Source organism: Rutidosis leptorrhynchoides, chromosome 2, assembly GCF_046630445.1.
Source record: "Rutidosis leptorrhynchoides isolate AG116_Rl617_1_P2 chromosome 2, CSIRO_AGI_Rlap_v1, whole genome shotgun sequence".
In the NCBI taxonomy this organism is placed as follows: domain Eukaryota; kingdom Viridiplantae; phylum Streptophyta; class Magnoliopsida; order Asterales; family Asteraceae; genus Rutidosis; species Rutidosis leptorrhynchoides.
The window spans coordinates 462,448,568-462,462,443 of record NC_092334.1 but is presented as its reverse complement, the minus strand read 5'-3'; the positions used below and the strand labels follow the sequence as shown (position 1 = coordinate 462,462,443).

The 13,876-nt window shown below is 44.0% G+C and overlaps 1 protein-coding gene across 2 annotated transcripts; it reads right to left on the bottom strand.

Annotated features, from left to right (window-relative positions):
* Positions 1 to 572: 572 nt before the first annotated feature.
* On the bottom strand, positions 573 to 13,438 carry LOC139892547 (UPF0481 protein At3g47200-like). Of its 2 annotated transcripts, XM_071875658.1 has the most exons (3): positions 12,820 to 13,438; positions 1,616 to 1,887; positions 573 to 1,357 (listed from the first exon to the last, which is right to left on the bottom strand). In XM_071875658.1, the coding sequence occupies exons 1-3, from the start codon at positions 13,238 to 13,240 to the stop codon at positions 605 to 607; spliced, it is 1,446 nt and encodes a 481-aa protein (XP_071731759.1). In that variant the 5' UTR covers positions 13,241 to 13,438; the 3' UTR covers positions 573 to 604. The 2 variants fall into 2 exon arrangements, with proteins under 2 accessions (XP_071731759.1, XP_071731758.1); XM_071875657.1 differs by having other exon boundaries at positions 573 to 1,887.
* Between the last annotated feature and the right edge of the window lie 438 nt (positions 13,439 to 13,876).

The window sequence follows — 13,876 nt, the reverse complement described above, 5'->3', positions numbered from 1 at the left end:
CACAATCACATGTGATTGAATTGTACAATCACATGTGATTGGATTGAATTTGCCATGCATAATCACATGTGATTGGATTTACAATCACATGTGATTGACATGCATAATCACATATGATTTTAAAAAAAAAAAATTCGAAAAAAAATTTTCGGAAAAAAATTTTAGAAAAAAAAAATTTAAAAAAAAAAATTTCGAATTTTTTTTTTCCAATCACATGTGATTTTCGCGCCACATGTCGCGTTCTCATTGGTCCCTTTGTTTTCTAACAAATTTATGGATGCAAGTGATTACAACTCATAAATTACTACAGAAATAGATCAATATAAACACTGAAGATCAATAAAATGTCGTACAACACAGTACACACATGGGCGGACCTAGCTTAACTCCAGTGGTAGCACGGACTACCACTGAAATATGCGATGCAGTAGAAATTTTTTTGGACTTTTAACCAGTGATACCACTAGATAGTGTAATTTTTTTTGTGTGACACCACTGGTTAGCGTAAATTTTTTTGAGCTTTTAACTAGTGACACCACTGACTACGAATCCTAGATCCGGCACTGAGGACACACTTGCTATAGAGTATAAAGTATATATGGGATTATAAAGGGCCCCTGATGGTAAAGACGGTTTGAACTATTGTGAGAGAAAATAGGATGATTCCAGCAACTAGTGCAATTGCACTCCATGGACTACTAAAATAAGTACTCCTCAATCGTCTAATATTTCTTAGCCAAGAACTGTTGTAATAGTTTTTCAACTGCATCAAGTCTTGATGTGAACTGAATTTTTTTATAAAGCATTGTTTTCTTATTGCTTGGAGCATATTTGCAGCCTCTTTGTGTGGACCTAGATGGTTGACAAGGACATTTAGTTCTACCAATGTTGCTACATCTTCTTCATCTTTAACTATATCAGATAGGGCAGTCGCATATGATGTAAAGTAGTTATGAAGTTTTGGAAAGGTTTCCTCATATGCAATAAAATTCCTCAAAATTTTCTCAGTCTCTTCGTAGATGTGAAGTGTTGGCACTAGTAAATTAGTAGGCTTACCCCGACACCAGGAAAAACAAGCAGACAGAAATGATTTGATTTGCATGGCTACTTCCTTGGGGGTAGTAGTTTCTGTTCCGGCTGTCGGCTTCAATGGCGTACAACTCACAGGCTTGTAATATGTGTGGAAATAACCCAGAACATGATCATGAGTTGACTCATTGACAGCGTCTCTATTTGGAAACTCTTTGTCATAAACGACATATCTGAAAGGATCGACATATCCTTTTAGAATAACATACACAAGTTTATTAAGAGGTAGTGTCGAATCTCTTCTTCCACATGTGCAGTCGAACATATCCTGAAGGACAAAAAAGGGGATTTGATTTTCTAACAAAATCAGATCATAGGCAACATCAACACGTAGTGTCTCGTTTAATATTTTATCTAAATATTTAAAATGATGATCATAATGCTTGAGGCAGAATTCAAGTATGAAACAAGCATCTATAACCATCATATTGGCAAGGTCAATGTCACTAAAAGGAATTATAACGGCATACGATGCCCTGATTTTGTCCATTGAAGCCTTCACCTTTTCCACACATTCTTTTAGTACCTGCTCTGGTGGTGAATTCGTACGGTGCAATAGGTCGTGCAGATAATGATCTTTCACCACTTCAAACTCTTTGGTTTTTTCTTCATCTTTGTGCAGAGGTCCTATAGACACCACCAGAGGGTTGAAAGATCTTGGGCTAAGATCTCTTAACGAGCTAGGAACCACACAAATTGTTGGTGGATTTTGCGTGCTACGGTTTCGTCCTCTTTCTAAACGACCCATGAGAATTTTGAGAGAGTTTCTATCAACATCTGACATCGAAGATGTTATCTCTGTTTCATTTGTAATAGTATCAGAAAGACAGGAAAACGATCAATGGTAAGACATTATTAATTATTTTAAAATTTTATTACTACCTTCGTCCCACCACAAGTGTCATTTGTTGACTTTTTAAAGTCTTTTTTTGTTAACTTTAACTGTAAATATTTTTATTTGTGTTAAATAATATTTGATGAAAATTATATGAATGAGTTAAGTTTTAAATGTATTTTTGCATTCATATAATTTTTATCAAATATTATATAACACAAATAAAAATATTTACAGTCAAAGTTAACAAAATAAGACTTTGAAAATTAATGATACCGCAACCCGCATGCGCACCTCTAATGCATGTGGGCGCTTAATAGTGTGCGTATGCGTGTGCTTGTGTGCGCTATGCGGTATGCGGATTGTATCTGATTCCTTTGTTCCCGGTACGGCGGTTGCTTAGCTGTCAAGTAAATATCTTTTCCATAATTATATCCGTGATTCGGGGGAGTCAGTTATGGATGAGATTAACGTGATCTGGGACGGTTCTAGAATTAGGGTTTGCCTATAAATACAAACCCTAATCATCGTTTACCGGACAGCACATTACGTAACCATCGCATACGATACACATTACGTAAAACAGCATCATCCAGCATCTTTTCAAGGTTAACAGGTTAGTCTTCCGTAAGCTAGTACCTACGACCTTATTTGGGGCCTCTTGATCGACGACCGTTATCAGAGGTGGACTTAATCACTTGGCCACCCCGCCGACATCATCATGTCGGCCAGGGTTATTCACGGTAGCCGAACCGGAGAGCCACGTTCTAAGATCCTTAAACCCCTCTTTACGTATTGAGCAGGCATATTAAACCCCTCGGTTAAAATATGCATGATCAAGTGGTGCTTTCATTGAGAGTCGAATTAATTCAAGACTGTTTAATTGCTTTTTCTTTTAAGGTTTTGAATTGTATGACTCGTTATTTACAAAATTTTTGAATTTTTTCTTTAACAGTATCATGACTTCCGAGGAATCATCGGAACATACCCAAACAGATGTTCAGAACGCACCGTCTGGTAGTCAACATACACCGGTTATGACTACGGGGGCCGCTACTCAGGCGGGATACACGATATACCCTCCACCTATATCCGGCGAACCCTTTCAGAGGTACAAGCCGATATATTCAGACGGGGTCACACCGCCAAGAGCAAACTCACCAGTCACAACCACGCGGCTGGACTTTTCGTCAGTGGATCCAAGGGTCATCTTTGCAGGCACTGGCGGTGGAACAACGGGGCCGCATGTAGTTTGCTGCGGCCAGGTACCTATTTACAGTACCACTGTTTCAATACCTCTGCATACGCATAGCATTCAGCAGAATTCGTCACTTACACCGTTGCAACCTTGGCAACCACCGCGCCCAGTTTCACAATTTTTAACTCCTGCGGATGCGCAGGCGCTACTTAATAGTTGGGGATTTGGGGTCATCCCAGATGCGAACTCTCATTGGGCGCCGATAACAGCGCAGCAGCAAAGCACAGCGCATACAGTTGGGCTTTTAAGTGTGTATCCTCAAGTTTCGCAGAAATCTGCGCCACAGGTTTCGCTTCCTTTACAGCCACCTGTGTACTCTGCGTCTTCAAGTTATCCTTCTTTTCCAACGCAGCAGCCTTGGTTATATCTGCAGACGCAGGGTCAACCTTGGCAAAATGTTCAAGGGCAGGCAAATCTTGCAAGTCAATTCATGCAGGCCGCACCTCCTGATATGGTTCACTTATTTTCACAACCTGACTTTGTTCAGGACATGATGAAGCGTTTCTTTGCAAATTTGAAAGGGGATCCTGTTAAACCACCCTTCGAGCTACCGACTACCTTTGACAAGTTTCCTCCGCATATATCCGCATACCCGTTTCCATCAGCACCAAAGATACCTAGCACGTTGGGTACTTACAATGGCCTGACCGATCCAGATGATTTTTTACAGCGCTTCGAAGGCGCAATGCGCACTCAAGGCTGGGTGGATCCGGTTGCGTGTCAGATATTTCCTATGACACTACAGGGTATTGCTCGTGAGTGGTTTAATAAGTTGCCGGCGGGTAGTATTGCCGGGTTTATGGATCTGCGGACGAAGTTTTTACTGCAATATCAGAATCAGAGACCACGCAAGCGCACTCACATTGAATGACATGACATCGTGCAGAAGCCCAAGGAATCTTTGGGCGAATTTCTCACAAGGTACACTAATGAGTGCCTGCGTATACCAGATCTCAAACTAGAGCAACAGATTTCAGGACTCATACATGGTATAAACTCAGAACGTCATCCAACACTGGTAAGGCGTCTGCGCCATACAGTCCCAACAACTTATGTTGAGGCGCTTAATGAATGCCACGACTATATGCGGAGTGGCGAAGATAATGACATTCCAACAGCTAGCTCACGCAACGAGAGAAAGGACGATGATGATCGTTCGCGCGATCAAAGTCGCGGTAACAACTCTCGTGGAAGGTATCCTAGCGGTGGTCCCATCAGGAATGATAAAGGGAAATCAAGTGGCAATTATCGAAACAATAATCAGCGCGGCATCAATAATCAGAACTATGCGCTACTCAAAAGTTTGTCCAAAACGCCCAAGGAAATTTTGGCAACGGAGCCAGTATGCGCGACCTTCGCGGTTCCAACTCCGCTTACAGAATTTGGCAAGCGGGACAAAACAAAGTATTGTGAATTTCATGACGATTATGGTCACGACACCAATCGGTGTAAAAATTTGATGGAACGGGTTCTGGAAGCGCTTCGCGCAGGCAAATTGGATCATCTAAAACCACCTAAAAAGGACAAGGGAAAGGCCGCAGAAGAGGCTCCGAAGTCTAAGACTTTCGCGTGGCAGAAAGTTGACAAAGCGAAAAATGCCGACTTAACCATTAACATGGTTGACGCAGAGAAAATCAGCCAGCGGAGAAAGTACAACGATCACCAGGATTGGGAGCTTCTCCCGATCACTTTCCCTCCTGTAATGTCAATTGATTCTATTAATGAGCCCATTATCATCAAGTGTCGCATCCCCGATTGCGAAATCCAGGTTAAGCGCATGCATGTTGACACTGGCAGCGGTGTCGATATTATGTATGAGCATTGTTATCGTTTCCTTCCGGCAGAAGTCAAAGCGCAGTTACGTCAGCCTGATATTACGCTATCAGGGTTTTCTGGAGAAAACTCATGGCCGCTAGGCCGAATAGAATTAATGATAGAGCTTGCGGATGACAGGAACCCGCAGATGATCAGGCGTGAATTGGTCGATTTTTATGTGGTTCGTTCAACTTCACGATATAACGTACTGCTAGGGAGAAACTTCATACGGCGTTTTAACATTATCCCATCGGTAGTGCATGGTTTGATTAAGTTTCCCACAGTAGGAGGCGTTGCCACAGTTGCGTCACATCAAGCAACCGAGGTGTGTGGCTCTGTCGCGTCTGTAAGCGCTCCGAGCGTAGGAGAGCAACTTGCAAACTGTGCAGTAATAGCAAATCGCTTGCATCCGGATAAGCGAATTAAAATCGGCGCAGGCTTGTCAGCCGAAACGAAGGGCAAGTTGCATGGAATACTGTCAGCTAACGCAGACATTTTCGCATGGCGCGAGTCAGACATGACAGGGGTTCCACGGGATATTGCGGAACATAAGTTAAACGTTAATCCATCATTGACACCCGTTAGGCAAAAGAAGCGGCATATGGCCCTAGACCGCAGTGATTGGTTGTGCGCAGAGGTGGATAACCTTGTCAAAGCAGGCATTCTGCGGGAAGTGCGTTATCAGACATGAGTTGCAAATCCTGTATTGGTAAAAAAGGCTGACGGCAACTGGAGGATGTGCGTTGATTTCAAAGATATCAATAAGGCATGTCCCAAGGACAATTACCCTCTCCCGGAGATAGACTGGAAGGTAGAATCACTATCGGGATTTAGGTACAAGTGTTTTCTGGACGCGTACAAGGGTTATCACCAAATCTTAATGGCTGCGGAAGATGAGGACAAGACTGCTTTTCATACGCCGCAGGGTATTTATTGTTACACGAAGATGCCTTTCGGTTTAAAGAATGTTGGCGCGACCTATCAGCGTGTAATTGACGCAGCATTCAAGCACCAAATCGGTAGAAATCTTGAAGCGTACGTCGACGACTTGGTAATTAAAAGTAACACCGAAGAAGACATGCTCGCGGACATCCTGAAAACGTTTGCATCTCTGCGCAGGATCAACATGAAGCTTAACCCGCTAAAATGTAGTTTCGGGGAAGAGGAAGGCAAGTTTTTAGGTCACGTGGTAACAGCGCGGGGTATCAAGGCCAATCCCAAAAAGATTGAAGCCATTGATAATTTGCCATCTCCGAAGACAAAGAAAGATGTGCAGAGTCTAACGGGGAAGCTTGCGGCTATCACACGGTTTCTGTCGAAAGCCGCAGAACGACAGTTGCCATTCTTCAATACTTTGAAAAATTGTTTGAAGAAAAAAGACTTCGTATGGACTCAGGAAGCGGAATCAGCCTTTCAGGAGATGAAAAAGGTGCTTGCAGAATTACCAACACTTACTGCGCCAGTATCAGGAGAAACGCTAACGCTGTACCTCGCGGCATCGAAGGAAGCTGTCAGCTCAGTCCTCATCGCGGATTGCGGAAAGGTAATCCATTAATTTACATGCTTTATTTATATCGCAGAAATTTAACGACTGAGGTTTTTCTCAGACACAAATGCCGGTCTACTTCGTAAGCAAGACGCTGACATCAAGCGAAGTAAACTACTCACCAATAGAAAAGCTTGTATATGCGCTGGTCCATACGGCGCGGCGTTTGCGCCGATATTTTCAAGCACATCCAATCGTGGTTCTAACTGATCAACCAATCAAACAGGTTGGTAAACGCCTACTTTGCGGCAATGACCGGGGTTACCGCATTGACTAACGCAATCATTTTTCTTTCAGGTGTTGTACAAGCCTGAGATTTCTGGCCGAATGGCTAAGTGGGCAGTTGAATTAGGTGAACATGAAATAAATTTTTCTTCGCGCAGTGCGGTTAAGGGTCAAATACTTGCTGATTACCTAGCAGAATTACCTGCGGAGGTCGAGGCATCAGCAGAACATCAGGATCCACCTGCACCAACTTTGTCACCATGGGAATTGTACACCGATGGTGCATGCAGCGCATCTGGTGCAGGTGCGGGTGTAATTTTAACAGGCCCGGATGGCGAAGAGCATACATACGCACTGCGGTTTAATTTTGCTGTTACAAACAACGAAGCAGAGTATGAGGCTCTGTTAGCAGGTATGCGCATTGCGCATAGGTTAAATGTTAAAATTTTGCACGCTTATGTGGATTCAAAGCTAGTATGCAGTCAAGTCAGCGGAGATTTCGAAGCGCATGACATAGCCATGCAGCAATATCTATCGCTTGTTCACAACCTCGCTGACCAGTTTGAAGCTTTTCAAATCTCCCACGTAATGCGGGGGCAAAATAAGAAAGCGGATGCTCTAAGCAAACTGGCTGCCTTGGCTTTTGATCATATGGGGAAGAAAGTTCTAATAGAAGAACTCAATGCGAAATCCATTGTTATGATGCCTTTAGTGGCACCAGTTGAGGAATCAAGCTCAACATGGATGACGCCCATCGTGGCTTTTCTGCGGGATGGCACTTCTCCTGCAGATTCCGCTGATGCAAAGAAAGTCCGCGTTAAGGCACCGCTGTATGCCCTGGAGGGTAACGTCCTATATCGAAAGAATTATTTGGGACCGCACTTAAGGTGCATTGGCCCGAAAGAGGCGGAGGAAGTTGTACGCGAGGTGCATGAGGGTGCATGCGCGCTCCATTCGGGGCACAGGTCCATTGTGTCAAAAATAATGCGGCTAGGATATTATTGGCCCACCATGTACGCGGATACTGCGCGCATAGTCAAGCAATGTGAATTATGCCAAATACATGCACCTATTAGCAGAGCACCTGCGCATCTAATGATACCAGTCTCCTCACCGTGGCCATTCTGCAAATGGGCAATCGACATAGTCGGACCATTCCCAAAAGGCCGAGGTAATTTTATCATTTATTTTCTTATGTTACTCACATCAGTACCTTACGCACATTCTGCACACGCAGAAAACATCAAATTCTTGATTGTTGCAATCGACTATTTCACAAAGTGGGTCGAAGCGAGACCGCTGGCAGCAATCTCAGGAAAAAGGGTGCGAAATTTTGTATGGGAAGACATCGTCTGTCGATTTGGTATACCAAACGAAATTGTTAGCGATAACGGTACGCAGTTCGCGGGTGACCCTTTCCGCAGCTGGTGCGCGGAGCTTAATATTAAGCAAACTTTTACATCTGTCGCGCATCCGCAGGCGAATGGCCAGTGCGAAGTCACCAACAGGGATATAGTAGCTGGAATCAAAGCTAGGTTGGGTCATGGTCGCGTTGGTTGGGTGGATGAACTACCGAAGGTTTTATGGGCGCATAGAACAACACCCAAAGCAAGCACTGGTGAGACCCCGTTCAGTTTGGTCTATGGATCAGAAGCTGTTTTACCCGCAGAAATTGGGGTACCAACGTTCCGCATACAAAATTTTGATGAGCAAAATAACTCTGAAGCTTTGCGGGAAAATCTTAATTTGCTGGAAGAGCGCAGACTCTCTGCGGCTGTCAACGAAGCAAATAACAAGCAAAAAATCGCAAAGTACTATAATCAGCGTGTGCGTTCGCGCTCTTACAAGTGCGGTGACTTGGTTTGGCGTCAAAACGACGCAAGTCATGCGGAGGATACTGGGAAACTGGGCCCCCGTTGGGAAGGTCCATACAGGGTAGCGAAGGCAAACAATACCGGGGCGTACCATCTCGAGACACTAGATGGAAAACCTGTGAAACGCACTTGGCATGCGACGTTATTGAAAAAATGTTATATGTAGCTAGGTGGACCTGATCACTCCAGTTTATTGTAGCACATTATTTTTTCTATGTATTTTTCGTCCGTTTGGATGTGTCGCGGTTGTAATTGTGATTAATGCCAATTAAATATTTACTCGCGCATACTTTTGTTGTTTAAATCTTTTTTTGTATGCGGTTCCTGCCTACTTAAGGGGTGTCCTCTAGCCCCCGTGCGGCAGAAGCCTGTTTGGTTACAAGGCTAGACGTTAACGGCAGGCAAAGGGAATTGGTTTTCCCCTAGCCAAGCGCCACGCAGACTAGATGGCTGCAAAGTCGACTTAAAAAATTACAAGCATTGGTTTGCTTGTGCGTAATTACTCTCGCATTGGTTTGCTTGAGGAACTCAAAGCATAAAAACATTGGCTTGTTTTTAGTTGCGTTGCTTACCATACAGCTATAGTGCACCTCTAGTACATGACAAAGCGATAACGCAGTAGCTTTCGAGTCTAAATTATTAAAGGGTAATTGTTAAAGTATTGGTTTATTTTACGCAGTAATACCCGCATAAGCATGAGTTTTGGTTAACTATGCGCATGGGCATGCGGTTCACATTTTGTTTTGATTCGCGATATATAAACAAATAAACACACTACGCATGCATATCAGGAATATAAATACATCAAACTAAGTTGTTACATAAGAGGTAATTGTTTGTAACGCCTGCATACGCGGGACTTAGGGCTGCAAAAATACAAATACCTGCCTAAGCATAGGACTTACGGCGCAATCCAACACTAATAATCCTCCTTTAAAAACCCATCGATCGACATGGTCGGGTCCGCAGCGAACGCGTTGATTAGGGGGATAGGGATGGACTTGATGGCTTCTTCCGCCTCCAATAACGCTGCAGCCGTTCCCTCTTTTAGCTTCTTTTGAACGATGTCGGGGAACGGCGGTGTTAGACCGCAAGCTTGGATTACCTCCTGCACAGCCTTGTTGATTTCATGGTCCCTGACTACATCAACGTAGGCATTGAACTTGTCGGACACAGGCTCTGAGTCCATCACCTTTTGCGCAATGGTAGGGAGTGCGGTGCGCAGCTTCGCCAGATCCGCCTCTGCCAGCTCGCGGTTGGTCACCGCGTCATCCCTTTCCCTCGTAACTTTCTCAAGCTCCGACCGCAAACGTTCTGCATCCCCCTTCGCCTGCTCGACCGCACCAACCAGCTCACGACTCTTTTTTCTTTCCTCAATCAGCGCGGCTTTGGTTTCATTCGCGGTCGACTCAACCGCCTTACGCGCCTCCTCAGCAGCATCCCTATCCTTCTTGACCTGATCTACACCCGTCTGCAGAAGTCCTAGCTCTACCTCTTTGCGCAAAGCTAGCTGGTATATGCTGGAAGAGCGGCGGGCCTGATCCGCAAACATGCCGAAAAATACAAGGCCGTTTTGAATGAAGGCATTGTGTGCCTGGTTAAACGGTAGAGCGGCCAGTTGCTCGCGGAATTCGTCCGGAAATATTTGCTGCAGGAACGCAGACTGCTCTGCGGCATTTTCTGCGGAAGACTGTGTGAGTTGGCTGAGGTAGGCAACGCGGAAGCTACCTTGCGGAGGAGTTGGTGTGGAATCGGAATCCACGTGTATGGTCTTATCCTTTGATGTGGCGGTAGCTTGGAGATCTGGGTTGGCCCGCGGGGTGGACGGCTGCGTCTCCTCCACATGCTCTGCATATCAGTAAATAGTTATAACGTGAACTTTATTATGTGGTGAAGATGCAAGGAATGGACGCTTACCAGTGATGGGGGGAAGTAGTTCTGCGGAGCGTGGCTCGATTGGAACAAAGTTATCGTTCCGCATGTCCTCCCTTTGTTTGGGAGTCATATTCTTCTTCTTCTGCTGAGCCGCAGAGGTCTCAGCTGCTTTGCGTTTATTGCCAGATGCTGCCGGCGATTGCTCCACGTTTTCGCTAGTTTTCTCCTGCTCTAGCTGTACGTTCACATCTTGCTTGCGGAAGGAGATTCCCGCAATCTCTTCCGCAGACAGCACCTTCTTCATCCTCATTTCTGCAAAGATACACGCATGCGTTAGATAATATACATACAAAAACAGTATAGTACGCGATTATACTATTCCTACCCTTTCCATCCGGTCCGACTATAGCTGGGCGCACATCCTCCCATGGCCAGTGTGCGGATATCTTCCCTAGCCGCAGCATTACGTTCCCATATGATCGATGCACTAGCTGTGCGTTTGCACACTCCGCTAATAGTTTCCTTTCATCCTCATCCAGGGCGGGGGTCTTGTTTACATCCTTCTCCACCTTCTCGAACCATATCAGCGTTTGCGGGAAGTTCGCACTCACCACAGTTTGGTCGACGAAAAAGAATCTCTTTCCAATTCCCCGCATTCGATTTTGGGGTCTTGGTGAAGTTTTGACGAGCGAAGAAGGTGAACCACGATTTGTGGTGGTGGGCTAGTCGGTATAAATGGCAAAACACCTTCACCAGGGGCACTTTCTTGAGTGCAACGCACCACATCTCGAACAAGACTATTTTTCCTATAGCGTAAGGGTGTAAATGACCTAATCCGACCTTAAAATGATCTAGCACGCCCAGGAAGAAATCAGTGGGAGGAACCCTAAAGTTACCATGCTTGAACGCATGTTCATAAATGGCCACTTTCTTCTCCGGGGGCTCGTGAGCACGCTGATGGGGTAGGGGTGGCACCGGATTGTACTTAGCTAAGGGAGTATACTGTTTCACTAAGTAATCTATGTGCTTCTGCTCTATAACAGACTACGCTATCTACATACGTCTCGTTAGCTTTAGTCATTTTCTAGGAATAATCGGATGAATACTAACCTTTAAATGGTGGCCGGAATGTTTGATTTTTGATCGGATTTCAAATTGGCAGCGTAACGAGGAAGCTTGAAGCAGGAAAGTGGAAATGAGCTGCAAAATGGGGTATTTATAGGGACGATTGGGAGTCATGGGATGGAGTGGTGTGATCGTGGCTGTACACGTGTTACGCAATCGACGGCCAGCACTTTATTGATGCGCGTGGATGCCAGTTGGGTATGATTACATGTACGCGCGTGGTTGGCACGCGCCTGACACACTGCCACTTTATGTCATGTCCGCCGAATGGGCTTCTGCGATTGTGACAGGCATTTAATGGCATCGAGGCGCACGCGGAATATTAAATGCTAGCCGTTTTCTTGTTTTTTCCGCTTAATAGTTTGATGTCATGTGTCTTGCGTCATATAACATCAAACTGGGGGGACATAATGATACCGCAACCCGCATGCGCACCTCTAATGCATGTGGGCGCTTAATAGTGTGCGTATGCGTGTGCTTGTGTGCGCTATGCGGTATGCGGATTGTATCTGATTCCTTTGTTCCCGGTACGGCGGTTGCTTAGCTGTCAAGTAAATATCTTTTCCATAATTATATCCGTGATTCGGGGGAGTCAGTTATGGATGAGATTAACGTGATCTGGGATGGTTCTAGAATTAGGGTTTGCCTATAAATACAAACCCTAATCATCGTTTACCGGACAGCACATTACGTAACCATCGCATACGATACACATTACGTAAAACAGCATCATCCAGCATCTTTTCAAGGTTAACAGGTTAGTCTTCCGTAAGTTAGTACCTACGACCTTATTTGGGGCCTCTTGATCGACGACCGTTATCAGAGGTGGACTTAATCACTTGGCCACCCCGCCGACATCATCATGTCGGCCAGGGTTATTCACGGTAGCCGAACCGGAGAGCCACGTTCTAAGATCCTTAAACCCCTCTTTACGTATTGAGCAGGCATATTAAACCCCTCGGTTAAAATATGCATGATCAAAAATAGACACTTGTGATGGGACCGAGTATATATTATTATAAATATAAATGATTGTTTTAACACTTTAGTTGTATGTACTTATATGGTGAATGAAATATATTTCAGTAGCAACCACATTTTAATAAACAATTCATCAAATGATTAATAACAGATCATTAAACCTTAGATTAGCAAAAAGGAGCTAGCTAGATTGTACCTGCTGCTTTTAAAATAATTTGAGGATCATAAATACGTTGTAATTCATCCCACACATCTTTTGCAGTGAAGTCTGCGGTGTGAAGTTTTGACGAAAGATGATCAACAACGTTCATGGCTGCTTCTTGTGAGATGGTTCCATAAATCCAACTTTTGACGAGTGCATCAGATCTAACCCATGCTTCCATATCTCCCGCTTTCTTCTTCACATTACCCTCTGGATTTAAGAATTTACCCTTGATGAAACCGACCATATTATGACTTATTAAAAGACATAACATCTGCGTTTTCCATACTTTGTACTTGTCATTACCAGTCAGCTTTACAGTAACAGCGCTTGGGGCATTGACATGAGATGAGTATGGGTAAGATTCTTCTCCAACTTCTACTATGAAACTTGGATTTGAACTTGAGGCTGCCATCTTAATTAACTAATTCCAATATTTATTATTATTATTATTATTTTCTCTCTCTCAAAGTTAACTCTCCTTCCTTTCTCTTGCATATTTAAACTAGCTAGAAGATGTCATTTAATCTAGAAGATAAGTTAAGAGTTTACTTTTCATAACAAAAGTCAAGTCATCAAGTAAGAAATAAGAATTAATTATTCTTCCTCTTGCATTTTTTTTTTTTTTTTTTTTTTTTTTTTTGATTTACCTGGGTTTCCTCCACGCTATGCGAGTCGACTATATCCCAGGGCGACTACCCGCTTTGCGGGCAGCCCAGAGTCATCGCGGGTGAACCTCTGTGGCCAAGAGGGGGTTTAATAGCTTGCATCCTCTTGCATATTTAAACTAGCTAGAAGGTGACATTTAAACTAGAAGATGGGCCATAGTGTGTAAAATACGAGTAATAATAAATTCGCGGAGCCAATTATGATGACAGTGCAAAATAAATATAAAAAAAAAAAAAAATACGAGTAATAATAAATTCGCGGAGCCAATTATGATGACTTTGTGAAACTAGTAGTGGACTAAATCCCAAAGATGGGCCATAGTGTGTAAAAAAGGCCCATACTAAATTCAAAACCCGGGCCACAGTGCGTGTTTATGGCCCAT